General features: G+C 36.6%; 1 protein-coding gene across 1 annotated transcript in view; it reads right to left on the bottom strand.

The window, feature by feature from the left end:
* LOC112679204 overlaps window positions 1–24,706 on the bottom strand; it is a 64,469-nt gene that overhangs the window by 5,138 nt on the left and 34,625 nt on the right. Inside the window, exon 2 of the mRNA XM_025552219.1 lies at window positions 14,745–14,945. Coding sequence (XP_025408004.1) covers window positions 14,745–14,945 — 201 coding nt within the window. The remainder of the gene's footprint in view (window positions 1–14,744; window positions 14,946–24,706) is intronic.

Raw genomic sequence — 24,706 nt, 5'->3', positions numbered from 1 at the left:
AAAAAAATGTTGCAGTAAGTGTAAATATTTAAAAGTCTTGTTAACAACTAGAACACATGTACCAACAATTGAATTTACGGTTACACGGAGTGCCGTCAAACTCTGCAATAGATCAAAACAGTTAAAGAAACCCAATGCAGACCGTTATCGACCGTATACACTATAGTTTTCAGATGTACGAAAGTCAAATTAAAATAAAACGGATTCAATATTGTGTATAAACAGTCTACGAAATAATGTGCAGATCTAAAAAATCCGAAACAAACCTGTCATGCGGAAGTTCAAAAAATCCGAACGTTGTTTAAAATCGAAAAAAGAAAAAAAAGAATGCTCTTATACTTGTGTATAATAACGTAACGAAACGTTTGGAACTTGACCGGTTCACTTGGCGCGCATCCAAAACGAGCGGTTTTCTTTTTCTCTCTCTCTCTCTCTCTCTCTCTCTCTCTCCATCTCTCTTCAGTCTCGCGCGCACCAGACGGTCGGCGCCGGACACCACGGTACATTAAATGTTCTAATTGGATTGCGCTGTACTGCGGTCGAAAGAAATTTTAAAATCGGTAACGAATTCTAGACGACCGGCGGGAAATGGCGGCGAAAAAAAAAAAAAAAAAAACTTTCCCGTAGTTGGTACCGAAATTTTAGCGCGATTCACGTTTAACGTTCGTTTAGTGGTCGACGGCGGAGCACGATCGCAAAAACGATAAATTCGCGTTAGCGTACGGACGCGACGGCATAACGTTTGTGAACCGTAGAAGATGCGGTCCGCGAACGCGCTGTTAAACCGATCGCGGAACGGTGACGGATACGACCGGCGTCCGGTCTGGAGAGGAAAAAGAATTACAAGTCGCAACAATAACGTTCGTCGAGTCGGTTGGCAACGGACGGAAACTCATGAAGCGCATCAAACGACGTTCGGACGTCAATACGTGCCGTGCGCAATCGACGAGGACGCGGCTTCTCGACGGACGTGCAGGCGCGGCGATCCGATCGTCGGTTTCGCGGGCCGAAGTCGGATTGCACAACGGTTCTCTGGTCGAATCGCGTTCGGGTCGAGAAACGAATTAAAATTCAAGTGACGGGCAACGGTCGAGCTGCTCGGCTCCGGTCGGAATGACGAGCACAACCGCCCCGGAGGCGAGTAAAACGTTGGACAACAGTTGATCTCCAGGTTTTGCCGGGAAGCACTGAAGAAACGTGTTCTAGCACGACAACGCGGATTCGAACGATCGGTGGCCGTTAATAATTCTGCTACACCGTCAGATTTGTGGGCAACGGATTGACATCGCGTTTCTCGACTCGAGTGCAGTTCAAACCGTTTTAATTTTGGTCTGCAACAAGGATACGGTTTCGACTCTAATTATTTCGCTGTTACGCGAGTCGAACGAGTCACGGTATCGCGGTGCAACGGTAGAATTACGGTCGGTTTTCGCGTGTTCGAGAAGCGCGTACGCGGCACTTAAATAACACGACCCCGCGTGACCACTATAATGTACCTCTATCCCGAGGGTGGACTAACCCTTTCCAACTAATTTCGTCCGCTGATTTGTTTGGCCGGTCTGTAATGCATAGCGCTGCCGTAACACCAACGTAGACGTTCAGTCTAGAACTTGGGGGGGGGAGGGCTACAACTCTTCACCTCGAGGCGATCTGCCTGGCACAAAATGTTTTAGTTTTACCATTCAATCGTATTAACGAACATCATTATTTTTATTATCAACAAACGATCAAACAGGTAGACGGTGAACAAAATCCGAAATATTATTCCAGCAGTAACCGCTAAAAATAAATTCGACCCTAATCATAATGTCGCATGCGTTATAAATATGTGACATGACAAATCCACATACCCAATAATACCCAATATTCGTACTGCATACATCAATGTATAAAGTGTGTGTGCATTTTACGTTCATAGCATTAGTGTCTACCTACCAATGCGAAGTGGGATAAACTCATTCTCGTAGACACAAAATGATATTCTTCGAACAAAATTTTTATCTCAATATAAATTAGGGGTGCTAAGCATCCCCTGACACCCCCGTGTATGCGCCAATGAACACCAACCGTATTGTTATCGGTTAAAACGTACATAATATCATCGTTAATATTATTTTAGCATTATCGTTAATCAAAAGTAGTACTGCTGTTACACGCACAGGCATGGGACCGCGATAATCGTTACGCGTATAACAAGGATACATTGATAATGTGTTTGGATACTCGCGGAAGGCTGGCAAACGCTTGTTTCGCAAGTTATGATGTAATATAGTTTCCGTGGACCGATGTAGAATTAGTTGGTTTAATTATTTCTTTCATTAACATTATCGCAAGCGAAACGAAAGCGTCCAAAAGTGTTCCGAGGAGTAAGCTTGTTAAGTACATAATTTAATTTTCCCCGAATTTCTTTATGTAAAGTAATTATAATCGCGCCCTATCCAATTTTCTCGGGGTGGATCCCCGCTCTGGTTGAAACGCTCTTCAAAGATTTCGAGTGTCGCCATTACGGTGCTACGGTGGTTATGCACACCTTACGAGGGGGCGAGCAACAATAAATTCTTAGTTTCTTTCTAACACAATTAGATGCGTAGTTAATCGTCATCCGAACGTTATCGAATGACACGCACTGCGTCACGTTATACCCACTACAACGGATGACTACGTTCCCTTTTGACGTGATTTCATTCAAGTTTTTCACCTTTGTATCCCGTTGCAGTGGTGATAAACAATTTAACCCGGACACGTTTAATCCCATTTTTCAATAGAAGTTCCGTTGTAATCCAGTTATTTATTTATTTATTATTTATTCTTTATCGGAAAAACTGACTGTATTAACTGTTCTATGGATTAATTTCATAAATATCAACGACTAAAAATGTTAAAAAAAACTCTGCTTAAAATGTTTAAAGTTATCATTTTGAGGAAATGTTTTTCGCAATTAATTAAAATGTTTACGATTTAAAAACTTTGCCTTTGTTCTTGGAAAAAAAAAATTACTTATATTAATGTATTTTTATTTTTTATTTTTTAATTTTGTCACCTTTTGTTAGACATTGCTATACACGTGTACCTTATGTATGGGATGTGACAAGTAATAAAATATTAACCATGATAATTATGACTCATATAAAGTATAAAAGTCAAGCTGATGTCATTTAAACTGTAAAATCATATTATGTTTTTTTTCATTTCATTCCTTTATATTATTAATCCATATTAAATTGTATCATGAAATACTGTTAATTTTGAAAAATATATGAAACCTTCTTCGATTACTTACATGAAAAAAAAATCAAGGTTTTGATGACAAATCGAAACCGGACAAAGACGAACAAAAAAAATTTAGCGTTCTACTGTTTATGTAATCATAATCCGTGCCAAAAATTTCAAAAAATATTTAATTTATTAAAAACATAATAACAATAGATATATTTATATTGAATAAAAACAGTGACACCTACATGTTTATTTCTTTAACAAAAATATATTTAAAAAAATAAAATATGCCATGAGATATTACTCGTATTTTTCGGTAGCTTTGCCTATCTCGTACATAAACGCATGTATGACCTCAGAAAAACTAAATTTCGCTCCAAGTATATGTTTATAGTTTCCATAACTATACAGTCACTCTATGTTTAGCAATTCAATAAAATTTGTGTTAATTTTTTTAAAGTTTTTTTAGAATGTTGTATTGAAATAATATTGACTTATGATTTTAAATTTGATGTGTATTTTATTTTGATGATTTTAAAATTAAAATTTAATATTAAACGAATTCTTCTAATTTAATGATATTATAACTTGTACCCATTTTATAATATTTTGTGAAATTCTCTAATTTTTTTCATCAATTTATATAAGATGGTGAATTTACCCTAATACTTGCGGTTTAACAAATAACAAATAAAGCCATTTCTGTTGATTGAGTAAACAAAGTTTGAAACAATCGTGCAATTTAACAAACATCACTATAAATACGAACAGTTTCATAACTTTTACCATCATCAAAATAATTATTGTATAATCATCGTGAGCACCATGTGTTCATGCGTAACTGTGTGTGTGTGAGCGGATATACATAATATATTTATGTACGTTCCAAGTCGAGCCGGATCAAATGTATTTCGGTGACCTTTGAGTTTGGTTTTTTTTTCTTCTTCAAAACTCCTAATCGTTGACGTAACGTTCAATAATTTACTTCCATACGCATTTCAGATTCATCATTTCCGATAGCATTTTTTTTTTTTCTTTCTTCGCAAATAAATTCAGTGACTTTTCGAGATCCGCTCGAACGCTCGACCGTCCCCGTTCTGATTGCAAGACGCATTATCCATACATACTTTATCGACGCCTACCATATCATGAATATAAAATAACCGTATAAGAGCGTGCGTTCTATTTTCCGAACGTGTTATCGAAAGTAATTTACTTATACGAGTATAATGTAATACAAATATTATATGTGATGCGGGACCACCGCCGCAGCCGTCGTGTACACGTACGGGGTGTATATATACATATATATATATATACACGTATACATTATGTGCACTGCAGCGGAGATCGGCCGGAGTAAAGTTTGAACACAAATCCGAGAGGAAAGTTTGCGCACCGCTATTTGTCAAACCCGGGGAAAGAAAACGCGAGCGCGCGATAAATCCGCGTTGGGGGATCTTGACACTGATTGCCGCGGAGTTTAATGGAATATTTACTGTTCCATTACACGCGGACCGTGCCGGCAAAACGCTTATGCGTGCGCGTGTCTAATACCGTGTACGGAAAACCGCACGTGTACAATAAACGCAAACACATAGTGTGTCTCGCGTGGCGAGATCGAACCGTCCCCGTGCCCGGACGGGATTTTCGACGGTCGGCCGCGGAGCGCGAAACGATTACCGTGGCTTAAGATTTTAGCGAACGATCGCGATCACCTAAATGTCTGCCGTTCGAACGAACGGTATTATTATTAGCATAATCGTTGTTCGGCGGTGCTAACGGGTTCCCCGCGATCACTGGCGCACATGATGACATCCTGCCGGGACGATTCGACGATTTCGATCGCGCGCAATGTCAACTTCCAAACGGTGTTAATTTCTAACGACCACGAACGTCACGAAAGAACGTTTGCCCTCGTGGTGCACCCACACAACGTGTAAGTACAACGTACTTGTATAAAAGCCCATGATTTTTGCTCCTCGGTCGTGTTAACTTAATCTGTGACGATGGAAATGTTAAACATTACCACCAAATATCGATACGATGTACAAAGGTGCATTTAAGTTTCAAGAATAATTTGATCTGTTAATGATTGAATAGGTTAGATTTTTGAGCGGTATCGGATGATTGCGTATTCGACGACTGTATTCTGAACGAGTGTAGAATTTGAATGATTCCATTGAACAGCACGCGATCTAATAGATTTATAACAATATATAATGCTAAAACGTGTAACGATTACACGCAATCATTGCAATATTGCAGTCTACTCGTCGTATATAAAATAATCGAACAAATGATTTGCAGTATTTAAATTGCACTTTTTCAATGCACCTTGAGGAGTAAAAGGTCACGGATCACTTCGACGTAAACGATAAAATCAAACGTCAAGAATTTTAAATTTAAATATTTCAACAGAATACTATATGATTCCGGAGTATTGGGCGGTTGACAGGAGAATATATCGGAGTATGAGTGTTGCGGAAATGAGAACGCTTAGATGGATGAGTGGATGAGTGGAGTGACACGAGATGAATAGGGACTGAATATGTGAGAGATAGTATTGGTGTACCGTCGATAGTGAACAAAATGAGAGAAAATAGACCGAGGGTTTGGGCATGTAACGAGGTGAGAACAAACAAAAACAGTAATAGTGATTATTAGAGTAAAAGGAGAAGAAGAAGATCAAAAGTGAGATAGTTGCATAAGATTGAGAATGACATGAGGGCTATTGGCATGTGTGTGAACGATGAAGAAAATCAATACGAGTGGAGGTTTAGGACAAAGGCGGTCGACCCTAAATAGTTGGGAGAAAGGCGAGGGAGAAGAAGAAAATAGCATAAATTCATACTTGCTAAGATTTTCATAGATTTTATTAAATTTTTATTTAATTTTTTTTACGAGAACCATCGATAAATTATTATTGACTTTAGAATAAGATGCAATATGTATCAAATTTTTAGTTTAAAGCCAATTCAACGTAACTTTATAAGTACTAAATCTTCCTATCTTCTACCATGATAAGTTATAACAAAATGTATACGCGTCGTAGCGCATCCAATATCGACACAACTTCATAAGACCTATCGAAATATAAAACGTAACCTTTCTAAAAATAAAACAATTGAGATTTTCAGTCTATGGCTCGTGTAAATCAATTTTAGTCACGAAACATAATATGTATTTACCGACGCGGTACTGTGCATCGGTGAAACATAAAACGTACAATACGCATTTCTCGAATACGTATTGTTGGACGCCATTGCGACGACTCGTACATAATTAAGAAACGGATGGACCATCTTTCGAGTTCCGTATTGATTATCAATAAGACTCTAGTATTATTCTCAGGTTCGCGATGAGTATTTTTATTGCATTTCTAATAACGGTCGAATAATACACGAGAGGTGTTCCGCACCATTCCGTTCCCGCCGTTCGTCCATGCACTGTATCGACTTCGAAATCAATACTGCTCGGGATCGTTGGACGTGTAGGCAATTCGAAATGGAATAACGGAGAAATTCGCCATCGGCGATCGTTATCGTGTTCGACGTTTATGCAGACGGGCGAGCGACGGAAGTGCAAAAGCCACCCCCACAGGTGTTGTACCGCCGCGCAGCAGACCTGTCGCGGGCGATGATTGCTGGAGCGGGGGTAGTCGATTAAGGGACGGAGAGTTTTGACGAAGGTTAGTACTCGTGGGCAGCGGATGAGCGCGCCGGACAAGTAAACGGGACGACAGAATGCGAGACGAATCGTTACGATATCGCACGCGTGACGAGCGATGATGATAATAATAACAATCGTAAGCGGTTTAGCAATTCGTTTTTATTCAACGGTTTACATATTAGTATATCAATGTATTATGTTCGTAACGCACGTGGTGCAAGTAGACTCGCGGATGAACGAGGCGAAATTTAAACAAATAATATCGCCACCGAGGCGTTGTAGACGCTGTTGTTCCGAATTGATTCACCGGACCAACTTCGTACACTGGTCGATTCCCGGGCTTTCGAGAGGTGCGTACGAGATCCGTTCCCCTATTGTCGTTCACCGGCGCACGCGTGTCCAGACCTTTTTATCAACCACTCGTGACGGGACAAACCCTATTGGGGCACTACCAGTGGGTAGGTTACCGGATCGGAAAGATAATACGACCTTCAAATTTTGAAAAAAAAAAACCATAACCACTTTATAATACATACGCAATTATAATAACGAATTCGAACGATTCCTATTACGATTACAAACGTCGTGTTTCGTTTGAACCATAACTGTGAACTAGCATTAATTGATGGTACACAGTTAAAGTTAAATGTTCGTGCCGGTGCACGAGAAGCACCACACAAAGACACGCCTATGTTTATCGGTAACGTGATGAATGTATATGTTCGCAGCCCGTTGGCATTAGCCAAGAGACCCACAAGATCACCGGACGCGTATCTTCGTAAATCACCAAGAGGCCTAGCTTCTGAATTGTCCGTCATCAATTTCGGGATAGACAAAAATCTGCACTCGCGTACTTTCGGTGTTCGCCCACACGAATCGCGATCTCGACATCTACGAACCTTCGGATGGTTGTCGCGTGTGTCGTTCCGTGCAAATTGCAGCGATCAACTGAACATTTGAACGCTTGCTCGTGACGGGTCTTTTGGGTACCAAGAAAAATACGATTGGTACGTATACGTCATCCTTAAATCCGTGAGCGGTAAAAAGTTCGACCACTGGTATACAACAATTTTGGGATCAACTCTTACGTACTATTACGTACGTACTTATTCACATACTCACGAAATCAGGGATCACGGTTTTTTAAAATAGTTGAATTTGAATGAAATCTGAGAATTCCGTATTATCAACGAAATGTATTTCACAATCGTAGGCCAACAAATATAACGTTCTGTTTTATCGATTAATTGTGACAACGTTGCATTGTGTACGAAAATACCGTACTTAATATTTATTACAAGTCACCGAATCTGAATAAAAAAAAAATATATATGAAATCGTTTTGGGCGAAAGGTCATCAAAAGTAATAGCCACCCTTGCACTGCGACCATAATCCGGCCCTGGCCACCGCGTACAATAATATTGACACAGAACACCGCGTTCGCTCGCATTAAAGTCATTGTAATAATGAGTAATAATAGTAATGATGTACAACGGGTGCGGCACACGGCTTGATCCGTCCGTCGTGCATGTAACGCTATACCGCCGTGTACAATCGCTGTACACTCAGTGGCACAAAACTACGAAAAACGCATTACGACGATTATCAAATTTGAGTAGTACCTGCCCACTACCCAGTACCACACAACCTTTCTATACCGCCACCGTAATAATGGTCGACGAACATAGTTTGTGAATTTTTGATACGCGACAATCGTGTCGACCGCGTAGAGGCGTAACCAAACGACCAGCCGGTGGATATTACCACAACGTCTACAGCGCGGTTCAAAAACATGGTAAGAATATTACGGTACATCGCACTACGTGAATTAATCTGAGTTGCTGTTACGGAGGCTACGACTCGTATCGGCGCGATCGGCGTATTTGATGTGTTTATATGTAACTAAGTTAAAGAGTTTGTCGATACCGAGCCATGTCGTTTTTTGTCACGAATAGTTTTTTACTTTCATAATATTTGCACAAAGACTATATGGGTACCTAATGCGACGGCGCGGACTGAGATCCTGAAGGCCCCGGGCGCGCGTACAAGTGTTACGAACTAGCGAACAAGTTGAAATCGTGCTAAAATGTTTTTGTTTTCGTAAACCACGGTAACACGGTTACCATCGTTTTTGGCTATCGGTAACGATCGCTGTGCGGCATTGCGAAAAGCATTAAAAACACGTAGGTATACGGTTCGAGACCGAAACGTAAAATTTCTGCAGGGCCCGGGAGTGGGACGGCCGACCACCCGCCGCCCTGTCGGTCCGCCCCTGACGACGCGTACGGTATCGCGTTTTGAACTTTTCCCCCCGTTCCTGCGGGCCTGACCTTTACGCGTTATAGACGCGAGCTAAAACGCTCTCTCGCATTTACCCTCGTCGCGCTTAATAACTGTACCATGACCGTCGTGTTGTCACGGTCCTCGGGGACCCGGCACCGTTTCGCCCCGTCCGCGCATGGCTCTCGGAAGCGTGTGCACGTTCGGTGGACGCGTGCGAAGCCGCTCGAGTGCAATCCGATCTGTCTCGGCGCGGAGCGTTCGCCGTCGATTTCGCGAACATAATACAAAAGAGATATTGCGTACAGCGCTAAAAACCAATAAATTTAAATGTTATTATTATTGTTATTGGTTTTTTTTTTTTTTTTTTTTTGTAGCGACACGGCGGCGTTAACTGTCGCGGGAAACACGTCCATCGTCGTCATTGTACTTCGGGGTGGCTATTATTATTATTATTATTATTATTATGTACGAAACGGACTTTTACGTATTGACGACTGAAACCTGACCACAATCGCGCACACTCACACAAACACTCGAGTTGGACGATGACTGAAAGTGTCGGACGAAAATAAATCTACAGAATGAAAACAATAACCGTCTCTCTTTTATGATATTCGTGTACTCGAGTAGCTAAATGGAGCACTCCGCTGTATAAAATAAAGAACTGTTAAGGATTTTGCATCTGCACAATGTCTTGCGTTTCCCGTTATATACTCGAACGACTATAATATATTTGAAACGAACAAAAAATAACAAAAACATCAGAACTATACGCTCCAAGTATAAATCGATACGTACTTGGCACCGCTTTGCACTACAACGGTGACAATATCGTAGAAATATTCTCGTATCATTTTATGAAAGGACTTTGTTGACGATATTCAAGTGACGTTTGAACTAGAAGTTTAAATTACGTTCATAACGTACCGATTAATATTATTTTTCTGTTGTAAATCGTATAATCGATTTTACCGAAGATATTAACCAATGCTCCGTGGTACGTTTCTAACCATTCCTTACACGAGGACTTCAAAATAATATGTCCTACCAACGAACTGACCAAAACAATGCTCAGATGTTTTTATTAACATTTAAGCATACGTAGCAATACTATGATATTACATATGTGCACCATCTTACTCGTGAAAATCCGGCGCGCAGATTAAAACGAAAATAGTGTAGAGATCTATTAAATTAGAAAAAAAAATGTGTTATTAGTGAGGTATTTCCTTAGCACGTTATTCTTGTTATTTCAATTATTTTTTAAATATCAAATGTACGTATTATAATAATTATATAATTAATGTACACAGATTATAAATCGGCTCTTAATAAAAAAAAAAAAAAAAACAATACAGTTAAATTAATGTTAAAAAATATGCAGGTATAAAATGAAATTAATGAGTTACGTCTCTCTTTTATGCAGTTTAACCAATAACTAATGAATTTCTTATTTGATTTAGTTAACTGCGTTTGATATTATTGTTGCAGTTTCAGTCTGAGGGGCTTAAAATTTTGTCCTATGGTTATTAATGTCGTCGAAAAATGAAAGTATGACCGGATGTATACTACTACGTGTAAATAATTCCGATTATTGTGATCAACCATCGTAAAATGTACAAAGTTTAAATATTGTTTTGTTCAAGTATTTAACACACTATTGAACGCTGAAAAACATCCAAGTCCTACGAAAGTAAGAGAAACCCCGAAAGTTTTTAGGAAAGGAGTTTAACACGATAACATCAAATATTGAACCCCATTACTAAAACTTCGGTTGGTTTTAGTATTGATCTAAGACATGACGAAAATACAAATAATCGTATAACCTTCAATGTCGAATCATTAATTACCACTCACCATTTTATTGCATTGAAACCAAAATTGGCGTGAACTTAACGTGGGTACGAATTTTCGTCAAGATTCCATACGTTGTTCCGATATTTCTCTATTATTAATATATTTTTTTTTTTCGCGTGTTCTGAAAGTTGTTCTCGAATCCTAATGGGATCCTTTGAGTACGACTATCATACGGAATCCTTATTCCATTTTCTCGCGTACGCTTAAACCTATATACATATACGCATCGAAAGTGCCTTTTACCACTGTGGACCTAAGTCCCTGGGACCCACGTGTTATAAGAAAGGGGAGTCAACGCAGCGAGACGTATTATAGAGTTGTTATTATACCGTATAAAAGGTCCTCTTCTAACCCATCGACATTGTAATGCGATGTATACGTATACATATATTTATATAATATGCGTGAAAAAGTAGAACGAGCTTAACGCTTCGAATTTTTTTTTCAACAACACCTTTTCCCGCGACGGGATCCCTGTAAGAATCCTACACGCCGAACACGATATTTACACGTCACCAGAATAGTATATGTAAAAACACTTACGATATTGTTGTGGTTACGTAATAGGGTGGTTTTTTCCACGTACGGGTGGTTACATAAAAAAAAAAATCGCTAAGTAAAAATTCTCTTCGAAACTTCATAATATAGTATCACTTTGTACGCGTCTGTATTTGAACAGTCGTAAAACTTAACCATATTATTAGAATTTGTAACCGATTCCCAATTATTCCTCTCGATAATATTAAACTCGCTGAATACTAATCGGAGAAATGGTAAAAAGTTTTGGATCAGTACAATTGACAAATCGTTTGGTCACAGGTTATGCCATTATTTTTTTTTTTTTAACGATAAATAACTCACTTAATGATAATAAAATTATTTTAATTAAAAAGTTTTGTTTAACAGCAATAACAATAAAAGGTTCTAATTTGAACATAAATTGTTGATAAAAAAATATTACAGTCATCATTTCGATGCGTAATTAAATTAATAAAATGTATATTAGGATCAAAAAGTTTACAATATTTAATACAATTTGGATATTTTTTTTTTTTTATTATTTAAAAGCTTTTATTTATAGAACGAATGGAACGGTTTTTAATTTTCAGTTATTTTTTTTATATCAAGCTTAGTGTATCGGATCGTAATAATAGTTTTTTTCCCGTGATTAATTAAAATAATGAAAACTACTATACTTTTTATTACAAACTAATTTTTACGATGTCAATGTTTTTGTTTTAGTAAAATATATAAGAACCAATGGTATCTAAAAATTGGTGTAATTGAAAAAAATTTTTGGAATACGACTGACAATCTCGAACAAGGAGTTTGCCAGTCAAACACCATAAAAAACACGAATTTGTAATTTAATTTGAATAATAAAAAATATGATTTTAGTGAACGTAATCGATCTCTTCAACTGTTTTCTTATATATTAACTTATTTATTTGCTATTTTTTCCAAAGAAACATCAACATAGTTCTCTGGTCTAGATAAAGTTTTAATGTTGGCCGCGTTATATCAGTGCATCATCTAGGTACAAACGCCAATCCAACCCTTATTTATAGTTGATGGGTTGAGGGGACGAAATATATTTTGCGCCTACTCTTAAAATATAAAACTTCTAAAAAACTACGGTTATCGCATTATAATCAATTATAATCAATAAATACAAAATTGGAGTCATAAAAAACTTACCTTTTACGTTTGTGTAAAATATTTAAACAATATATAAAACGAGACATGTTCATTTAATTAATTTAATATTTTAGTTAATTAGTAGGAAAGCTCAGTTATTTATATTTAATATTTTAAAAATACATACAATTTAATATGCGTTTTTAAGCTAAGTATAATTTCTGGTTTTAATTTTTGAAAATTTTTCAATAATATCATTCATTGATATGTAATAATCAACACCGAAAACTTTTCGAATCCTTCGAATTCTCACGAATATTTTTTCCCGAAAGTATGCCACTAATGTGATGGTAGTAAAAATGAAAAAGGAAATTATTATGAGCAGCGAACTCGAATGATATTTACGAGAGTAAACTTAGTTACATAAGTACGATTTAGAATTTTAATAATAATAAAATAATAATAATAATAATAATAATAATGATAATAAAACATTAACAATTATAACGTGTTTTAAACTCAACTCCGTTTATTCTTTTTTTTTTTTTTTGCTTTATTTAAATATAATGTAGTAGCAGTTTTTCGATGTTTTGTACGTTTCACGGGCATTTTCATCATTTATTTCTAAAGAATTACACAATCGTGTAAAAAAAAAGTATAATTACTAGGTGCCTACTAGATTTTATGCTAGGCGCATTTCGGCTGTTTTTAACAATGGAAACAATCGAGACTAAAATATTTGTCACACATTCAGGGGTAACTATTGCTCACTAAATCGTCTGAAATCTTGTTTTGATACCAGACCAAATGGTTTGCGTACAAACTAAATGTGTACACAGAAGTCGAAACTTTAAAACACTGTACAGGAAACGCTTGACCGTCGCAACGGAAAATACGCGTAACAGTCGATTCTATGCGCACGGCAATATCCGTTTCTACGCGCACACGTCTCATCAGAAATATTATTAAACATGTAAATCAAAAACCGCAAAATATCACATCCAGACAAATCGCCCGCACCGATCACGTCACTTGTAAAAACCATTTCGATGTTAATATTTCTGAATCGATAATCGACGTTTTTCATGGTGAATGGGTTCGGTAATATGTCGTCACCGGACTGTAAACGTCAAATGCGTCACCACCGAGGGCCGTAATCACTGCGCACTCGTCACTTCGAAATCATATTATTTTTATCGTACATCGAAAACGTTGGGAACGAACTGCACCCTTTGTTTTCAAATATTCACCCTCACTTTTACCGAGTTTCTTTAACTTTTTTTTTTAAACTAAATTTAAAAGTCATACAGTTTGAAACGGATGACACAGTCGTTGGATTCAAATCATACAAATATTCAAATGTAAACTGAGTACTACGTCGCAGTATACTAAATGTAAAGTCAATTACGTACACGATCGACAACATTATGCGTAATAGTTATTATTTATATATTCATTTTTAACATATTAAATCGATACTGAAATTTTATTTTACTTCCCGGTATACCGTGTTAGATGACAAGCACATAATTTCTTGTTGAGTCTGATTGTCTGTTGGTATACGAAATTTTAAATATTTTTTTATACTTCTGAACGAAATCGATGTACGATGTCGGATTTGTCGAATATTAACAAGGAAGCACACTCGATTACGGTCAAATTGTAGACTTGTTCTCGAATACACTATTATTGATGCTCTCAATTCTGTTCGTTAGAAATGTACACGTTACTTTTTTAAGATTTGAACAATACGCTTAACGTGAACCGGAAGCACGGATTTAAGAAACCTACCGGTGGAGGCACATCGACGGGATAGTCAAATACGCTTCGATTACATGGTTCTGCTAAATGTTATTAACCAACTATAATTATTATATTTTTTCGCCGACAACTGTTTGTTCGACCATTCCGATTTCGGCAGTCGAACGAACTAGTTGGAGACATGATAAGAAAACCAACGACCTGTTTCCCTTCGAAAATCAAACGTTAAAGTGCAACGATTTTCTCACTTTTTCTAACCCGGAATCTTCCCACGGAATCGTTGCATAACTATCGCTGACGGCCGGGGAATACGTACCTTCATGTGCGGACTGACTAGATAGAGCAGCGGGTTGGCCCGGAGCCGTTCGTTCTCCTCCTCGACCCGGCGCATCTCTTCCCTCCGGGCCGAACTCAACACGGACACTTCTTCCCGGGTGATGGACGCCGGCGCGTTCGGCGGTACCTGCACGTCCGGCAAACTCTTCTTGCGCTGTAACGCCACCTGGACGGGTACCTCCTGCGCACAGAAAACACACACACACGTGAACAACGGCTCGTCGTGGTATCCGCGGTCATCGGGCCTGCACAACCGCGCGCGGTACACGGTTCGGCTGGACCGCCAGAGCCGGCGTAACCTATTGCGAGGCCTTGGGCAAAACTAACTAACCTAACCTTAGGGCAAAAGCCTAACCTAACCTAACCTGGGTAAAACTTATTTCACCCATAACATTAGCCATCTGTAGCCCGTAGGCCGCAATTAAAGGCGATAACATGTAATAAGACTAGGTTATCGATCGAGTTCGTATTGTCACGACACAGAAGCGGAGATAAACTTTAAACATCGGCCGAGGGTTTCTACGCGCGGCTACACGTAACTGCCGTGATACCGTGATGTACAAGAACGGTGAGTGTATCGCAAGCACCCGTGTTATGCGTATAGTATTATTGGTTGCTCGAAAATAACATTTTTCGTTTTATTTTTTATTTTTATCGACAAAACATTGCACACACCCTATGCTGCTTGTGATAACGAGCTACTATTATTTCGTTCGTCACGTCTTGTTAATCTTGTCATATCTTAGAATGTTCCGGAACACGTGGAAAACTGATCGCTCGTCGGTTAGATAGACTCTAACCGATCAATAGCGTTTGCACGCTTATGCTTTTAACATTACTGCAATATGTACCAATTTACGCACTGATAAATTACCAAATACGCGATTAAAATATGTACAAAAAACTCTAAAATGTACACAATAAGATTAAATATTTTACCTTTTGCATTAAAAATTAAAAATTAATTTTATTTTATAATTTAATTGTTATAAGTTAAAAATTTTATATTTTATATTTTTGTAATATTAGGTATATACTAATTTACAATATGAGCGTAGCACTGCGATACAATGATTATTTAAATTTCATCAAAACTTAACGTAAAATAATTTGGAACGAACACAATAATCCATAATAATCCATATTTATCATTTACTTGTATCTTTCCCTTGATTTAAATTGTTTGTATAAAAGTTCAAAAATGTACTGAAATATGCATTTTTAGCACTAAAATGTTAAAATCATACAATTAAAATATAAAACCATAAAATATGCAAAATAAAAATATTATTTGATTCAGTAGAACATGAATCGAATTTGTATCCAGGTCCGCATTAAATTGGATCAATAGAAAAAAATATGCAATTTCATAATCTTCCGAACCCTATCAAACAGTATATTATCTATTATATATCAGTATACATGTATATTTAAATATTATAATTTTTATGATGTCATCGCATGTCTTGCACTTATATTTTTTTGTATAATTTAGAGTACTGCTTTTCCCGATCTATTAATCCTGTCGGTTATTTTTTTTATGCGTACATTTTTTTAATACCATTTTAATTGGGGGTCGCAACCAGACCACACATATTAAAAATATATTAAGATCCGGTTTTATCAATGCACGTATATTTTTTATCGACTTACTTATATTTAATATCCGTTACCCTTGTATTTACTATCCATAATATACATTCCTGGTTCATTTAAATAAATAGCAGTTTATCTCCATTTGATTTTAACCATATACAATTTACGATGCTATAATTTGTTTACTCTTAAGAACAGAGTTCGGAAACTTTTTGAACATGGGTAACGTTGGTTATTTTAATATTTTATTTTTCTATTGAGTCTTACGAAAACGATTTACCTTGGTTAAATTAAATTATAAAAACTGAGTACAAAATTTGGCTAGCTAGATGGAATAATATTGAAAACAACTTAAGATTAACAACTAATATAAAGTCTATGTCTCATAATTGCATGTACCTAAAAATGTATGGATTAATAAAAATACTAACTATAATACCAGTATCTATCGCTATAGCTGAACGCAGCTTTCAACGTTGAATAAAACCAAAACGTATTTTAGAAATACAACTTTAAAATTTAGGCTAGTGGGACTTGCACTTTTAGCTATTCATAGAGACATTGACATACCCGACAACATTTTATTAGACAAATTTGCCCACAGTTGCAAAGAAAGAAATTCAAATTGAATATAATTTGTTTTATTATTATTATTATCTATTTTATTTCATTATTGATTTTGTGAAAACATTAAAAATTATAACAACAATTAAAACTGTCTACTAAATTTCTAACTCTTGTTTTTGATAGCCTGAATTGGGGAATTTTGGTCAGAGAAAATACCTCAGCTCTCCCAAAAAAAAAAAAAAATGTTTATTCGTTCTAACGTATAGAATGCACGCGCATTTTTAATTACACGGACCTTAATCCTGTTTCAGCTAAGAATACGAGTAATGGCGAGCACGTTTAACCATTGATTATAAATACTATTTATAATGATTGTATGCATTTTTTTTGTTAAACTGATTCTTGTGCTTTTACAGATTTGATGTCCGACCAAACGGATTATACAACATATGCATTAATTATTAAACCAAACCATAATATTACTCCAACTGACTTACATTTAAAGTGTAAAATAAACTATACGTTTTACCTTCATAAACTTTTCTCATTATTTATCTCTATATGTTGAATGTATTTCAACTTTGGTTTCGATTAAACTATCTTTTACAAATTTTTCCAATGTCCAATCTTGTTTCATATAAGTCTCTTTAGGTTCATCAGATATTTGTCGCAACTTTTTCGCAGAGAAAACAAGATAAACATATAGTTTTTTGTCAATAAATGGTCTCTTAAAAAAGTTCTGTCGAAAAATTGGTTTTGTTTTTCTTCAGTAAACACGTTTTAATTAACCACAAACTTTAATAGTTCATAATGCAAAGGGACAAAAAGTTAGTCTCAGTCTCCTAGTATCTAGGTGTTTACAGTTTCCTTTGAGTATCCCCAAGTGGCGAGGACCTTAGACATAAATTTACGTCAGTTTTACTGTGACTTTAATTTAATTAACTTAATCATAGCATTAAGGTAATTCGTTTGTTTTGAACGGTTAGATTACGACTGACGGTTGGCATTGATATGAATTCATAAATGTTTTCTGAAATACGGATAGGTAAATTTTACGAATCTAAAATATTTATGTTTACTATACAGCTTTAGGTATGGTTCACTAATAACTAAAATTGCAAATACAATGCGAGAGTTATGGTACCATCACCACTTATCATTAATTTAGTGCAAGTTTCTTCAACGTCGAGTACTTTGTACTTATAAAAACTCTTAACGTCACTGACAAGTTATAAATGACACGAATCACTAAGAAAATAATGCGTTCTGCATAAAACATCTGATTCAACATCCATACTGTATATTCAGTGTTAAATCATTTAATAATTTCAAAAATAAACTGAAATATTAACACGTAGGAACTTAAATTCCATTAAAATATATTTACCTTTTTAATACCTTACGAAGTGTTCAATATTTATTTATTATTTGTCCTTCTTGTTACATAGCTTAAAAAAAAAAAAAAATTTTTTTTGGTCATCACTTTATTATTCTCAACCAGTTGTTATTAATGAAATATTTTTTCTACCACTGTAATCCAAGGTTAATTAGATACAGTTATTTTATTCCGATATTGATTCAATTGTTTTGACTAAGATCTCTGTGTTCCCTCGTTCTATGTAATGTTATCAAAGAGACAAAACTTACTTTCAATGTTATTTTTATGTAGGTACCTATTTAATATAACTTTGTTAGATTGATTATAGATGTCAAGTGTGATTATATGCGATATTTATTCACTCCTTTAATTATCCCGTTGAAATTTCGTGAAACCCGATTTTTCGAAAACACATCCCCTAACAAGTTTCCATAAATTTTCATCGTTTGAATAATAGTAGTAGAAGCGTACGACAGTTCTGTTGAATAATTATTGTTGTTGCTGAACATCCATGCCTAATCGGTCGTTAAAGATGCAATGTGTAACCGGACGACAGAAGTAATTAAGATATGTTCACACTCGACCGGATATACTCACACGCGCACGCGCAAACACACACACACACACACATACACACACACACACACACACACACGCACGCACACACACACACACGCACGCACACGCACGCACGCACACGCACGCGCACGCGCACACACACGCGAATACGAACACACACTCACGCCGCACATGCGGACAGCTAAGAACAAGATTCACTACGGAGTGTTTCTGAACAGCAAACTGATATTAATTGGAAAGCCTTTTGATCGATAAATCTCGTACGAGTCCGCCTAAAAACTTGGTGGGTTTGTTTTTATTTTTCTTGCTCCTTCGCAATTTTATATCAGCCCACTGTGTGCTGTTTGCACAGCACTCCAGTCGAAACGTATCGTACGAACGAACGGTCTTAAAAGTTTTCAGATTTATAAAGGAAACTATTAGTATCGTCGCAAGCCCGGACACCAACTTATTGTCTAACTAGTTTAAAAATACGTTCACGTCCTTGCCGAAACGACACACACGTATCGTATAGCCTATCATCATCATCATCGTCATCGTCGTCGTCGCGCAGCTCATGGTTAATGCATTTGCGTTAGCACTCCGCAGAATCGATTGTTTCCGCGATATCCACGAGCCAATCATTATTCTACGGTAGACAAACGTGAAACGATCACAGAGGACATAGCAGTGGTCGGAAATCATAATAAACATTATCGTACGCGGTGAGTAAAACGAACAGAACGAATTTCGATTGTCGTGCCGTAGCTTTGACTTCGTCGTTGGGACGCACGGTGTAGGATCCACGACATTTGATCCGCGTTGGTCGCGTTAATGAACAATAATTATGCTCAAAGACAATACGACAATCATCTGCACGGTGTTCGTAAATATCAAACGGTTATTAACTATATCAGCGCTTACTGCTTATTGCCTAACCTTCCGTTACTTTGTGCGCATTCGAACGATTTCCGTGGCAACAGTGATTGTACGAAAACGCTGCCTAGCAAGATATGGCCGCCGAGTGAGTTTGAAACCAATGATGTCCGATTGTTTTGTGGTAGACGATTCCGGGTGAAAACGAGTTAGCCCGGTCCACTATGGTCTGTTACATGTAGTAGATATAATAGAACTCGTTCTGTGGTTATGAAGTGGTCGTAAAAAAAAAGCGATCATTTTTCAGAAACCTCGGGATATTTTAGATATTTTATTCGCTGTAAAACACGATGGAATCAATAATGCGACGTTTAAATATTTTAATGCTTCAAATATGTTAAACTAAAAATCCTTTCTGTCATAATAAAATTATAATAATGCGAAAAATACACGATCCAAAAAAAATATGTATAAAAGTTCTCCTTTCTGCTGTAAACTGATAACAAAACCGTAAGTTGGTCGGTTTGTATATGTCCTTTTGTATCCCGTTTTTGATTTAGTTGGATATATAGCACAAAAACTTTCGGTTCATTTTCACTGCGTAAAAAATTGTACGCAGAATAGAAATAATAACATCATTCGAAAATCGATACGTTTCTCGCTTTTTACTGCAATCGCTGAGTTTAAAATGTCAAAGTATAAAACGAAAACGTAATATCATTGCGTTTTACTATCATATATTGTATAAAATAATAGGTAACAGATAATATGTACTTTTAATTACCTGTAATCCGTCAAAGTGAAAATATAATTATGCTGAACTTCTGTTGAACTTTCTACGTTTATAGTATTTATCTTGCATGGTAATAAATCGAAGTATAAATTTTAACAAAAAAAAAAGGTAATCGCACTGGATTGGAATAGATTTTTTAATATTTTTTTCTACGGGTTTCCCGAGATTCTTATTTCTGCTCACCAATCAGTAAACAATTTAGAAAAATTTCACTTTAAGTATTTGAACGAAGTGGATTTTCTCCTGTGAACTTGTTTATCATTTGACCTTTAGCTTTAGGCGAACCGCTTTTTGTATTTGTTTTTTTCTTTTGTAATCCTCCACCCTTATCTATACCCAAAGTATATACACATAACTTCATACCGTCGTGTATTATGATGCGTATGTTTCGACTGCGTTGGACGGGGCTTCGTGTTTTGTACCACGTGATGAGTTATTTGTATTGTGTACGTTTGCAGACAGCATTTTTACTTACTATTATTTATTTTTTTTTAAGTAATATTATTACGTTTCTCGCGCGGAATTCTCACCGAAAGCGGTAACAGTCTGGTAATTTACCGTATGACGCAGTGGCGTTATTTCAATTTTTTCTACAATGTGGCAATCGGCATGCCCTTATTAAACTACCGTCTCGACGGCTCATTTTACCAAAGTACCGATTGTCTAGTGGGAAGGAGAAGGGAGACGACAAATATGTTTAAAAAAATAATGATTCGTACTTTGCACATAGATAACCGTGTAGCACACGTCTCACACCGCAAACGTGGTAAATTTGACTAGTCGGTTCTGGCCTTGCGATTCGTTTTTAAAACGGTGAATTTTTTCGATTCACAACGAACGCGTCAATGCCTTTATAAAAGTCGTATTAATATTTTAACGACTTTGGAATAACTAATCTCTAGACTGTGGCAAACGTATGAGTACGGAACGTCGGTCATCTCGCTCGCCAAATGACACCACTGGTATGAATGTGCTCGAACGTGATATCGAATTGATAAATCATATTACGTATCGTGGTTTCCGCGGGCTGTGGAAAGTAGATTTTCAATAAGAACGGTTGGATAAGATAATACGTCGGATGGCTACGATCGAATTATAAGTGTGCTCGAAAACACTCGAATTCCGGTGACTTTTAATTAAGATCGGCCCGGCGCGGTGGCGCAACGACGTACTGTATCATCCTGATCGGATTGTTTCTGAAAACGCATCGGGTCTCTTAATTCAATTGATTAAATCTTCAATGACCACGATGCGACCGAGAGGAACCGTCATCGACGCCGGAGGAACGGCAATCTCTGCGGTCGGACTTTTTGGTTTTCAGCCGTTCAAAAACCGACAGCCAGAACGGCGCGTGACACGTTTCATCTGTTCGATTGCTCCATGCATTCGAAATGCCCGCGAAACGCGAAAACGATATCCACTGCCGATCGACGACTTCGATATGACTAATGTTGATGACGAATCGTGCGTACGCTACCGGCCACCGGACAAATCAATAACTTGGATTGTTCGCGTGGCGCACGGCGAATCGAAAATCTTGACGGGAACGTTGGTTGCCGGGCAAACGTCGATGGTCTTGGGAGGGCTGAACACGCTGCAGCGGTAGTGCGTCGAAGAAACCGAACGCGGTAGCTGGTAGTCATGAGGTGGTTCGGTAATGTTTTACGACAAACCGGATGGTCGCGAATCGGATGTTTCATTCGTTCCGGTAACATTGTCCGCGTGTACCGGATAACTTTTCAACCGTAATAATGCGTTCGTTATTATTCGTCCGTACCGCGCGCAAAACTTTACGCGCACGTGCACGGATACGTGTCGAGACTTTGCACCGAAACGTATCGCGGGATTCGATTCGAGCGCATCGAAACAAGGTGTTAGAATTCGACAGTCGTCCTCGACCGTTGATTATTCGGTACAAATACCGTTTACGTCCATAGCTCGGCAGAACGTTGGACGTGTAAATTGTACTGTACGGCCTACGATTCGGTGTTGAAATATTTTACCTAGGATAAGACCGATTTACTTCGGCGGACATGGCACTCGGTTGATTTGTAATATTGCATTTGAAAGTAACGTTAAACTATTACATTCGAAAAATTATTACTGGCCGAGAATATTGTTAGTGATCTGTAAAAATAAACGTTTTCGTACTGTCACATTCAGCCGAAACGAAATCGAACCGAATTATGTATATTTATATGAGATATCCGAAGCAAAGCAAATTAATTTCGAAATGGTTGTTTCAAGAAGTTCCGCCAAGAGCTGTCAGTGTCTTCTGTCAACATTTTTAAATTAAAAAAAATCAAAATAGAGCGCTGATATTATTCTTATAACGATACTAATAACAATGATTATAATATTAACTCTGTTATTCTAATAAGAAGAAGGCAAAAAAAGAAAAAAATGAACAGTCAAAAAAATTATCATTTGATTTTTAAAATGTTTGTTTTTCTGTTCCAGTATTAGTTTAAGTAGCAGTAACGCACGCAGGGGGGTAAGGGGTTGTAACTCCCTACGAAATTTTTTCCGATGTCTATGTTAAAATTTACAAATTTTACAAGTTTAAAATATGAAGAGCTAGTGTTGAATACCTAGTATCATTGATTATAGAATAGTCTATTCTATTATCAATGCTACTATTTAAGTCAAAATATATTAAGGATTCTCATAATTTTGTTAATTGTAAAATGTGTTATATTTTTACCTTGTCCCCCCTCCAAAAAAAAAAAAAAAAAATACTGTGTGCACTACTGTTAAGTAGAAATAATTACAATTCCGTTCAAACTACTACGCGATTCTCTAATATCGAATTATACAATGCAAATATAAATCATAATATGTTCTTCGTAACAATACAGTTTTTATCTGGTTCTATAAGAGTTCACTAAAAATGAACGTAACTTGCACCGTCCCTGCACAGTAATGTATCTCAGGGACCTATGATCCTTCCGAATAGTAAGCCTTTCTTTGATGTGTATCTTTGTATTTTAAAATGTTAGGAATTATGTCACGTTTTTTTATGTTTACAAAATGATTATCCATCACCTATAATAATCCAGCAATTACGATTATGACAGAAATACGTGCCCGGGATCAAGATATACAACGGACCTGTTTATAAGTGTGATTCAAGTTGTAATAGGTTTTTATTATTATTCAGGAACAGGATTAATGTCCAAAGAGTCTTACATAATAGCCTACGCATATTTTAGTCTCTTTTTATTATAATTTACAACGTCATTTAATAGTTAAAATATGTAATAATACAAAAGAAAAGAAAATGATAAAAAAATAAAAAACATAAACATTTCAAACATTTGTACATAACGCGAAGTAAATAAAAATAAGAGTATACCAAACATAGAGAACTGGGTTATTAGTCATTACAAGTATCTACGATGATCATTGTTTTTTTTTTATAAATTTCGATCAAAGAAAAATGCAGTATTTACTGTGTTTCGTATTTTTTTTCTCAGTATTTCGAACAATTGAGAAGAACTAACAAAAAATTAAAAATTTATCCCCTCAAAGCACCAATCAGAAAAAAATTTGCTATCGGAAATAGAAATAATGATTGATGATTAAAGGAATCCTGTTCGAAATTATGTCAACATACGGAAAATAAAACACACATACATACGGTAAAACCAATAAATAATTTCTCGATCCGTTCAGAATCTAATATCTGTTTGATTTGTTTCGGTTAATTCCGACAAGTATTTCTTAAAAATGGTAGTTAAAATATGGATTGCTCATAATTAAATGATGCGCGTCAAAAATATTAATAATGAATATTCAAAAGTTCAAAAACAAAGAGGGTTTCGGAGCCAATACAAAGCCTGTCCACTGGGAATGTCAGTGATGTAACGTTGTAGTGCCGCTTGATTTGCGGTTGTGCACGAATTGCCTCCTATTAGACCCTCGAATGGCCTGCCATTAGAATTTCGAACGGCATTCCATAATTCTTAAAAAAGGTTACTCAAATTACCTCCAGATTTTCCGGACTGGATTTACCCGAATCGCAACCGTTCCGAGTCATGTCAATAAAATCAACACACCTATCGTCCTCGAAAAATAAGTACAACCATTCAAAGTGTTATTTATTTTTGTTTTCGTACAATTAAGGTCTGCGAATAAGTTCAAAATACGTCTTGAAACGATAATATTACAATAC

Source organism: Sipha flava, unplaced genomic scaffold (genome assembly GCF_003268045.1).
Source record: "Sipha flava isolate LNK unplaced genomic scaffold, YSA_version1 0_pilon_pilon, whole genome shotgun sequence".
In the NCBI taxonomy this organism is placed as follows: Eukaryota; Metazoa; Arthropoda; class Insecta; order Hemiptera; family Aphididae; genus Sipha; species Sipha flava.
Note: the sequence above shows the minus strand (reverse complement) of the source record. Positions and strands in the feature narration are given on the sequence as shown.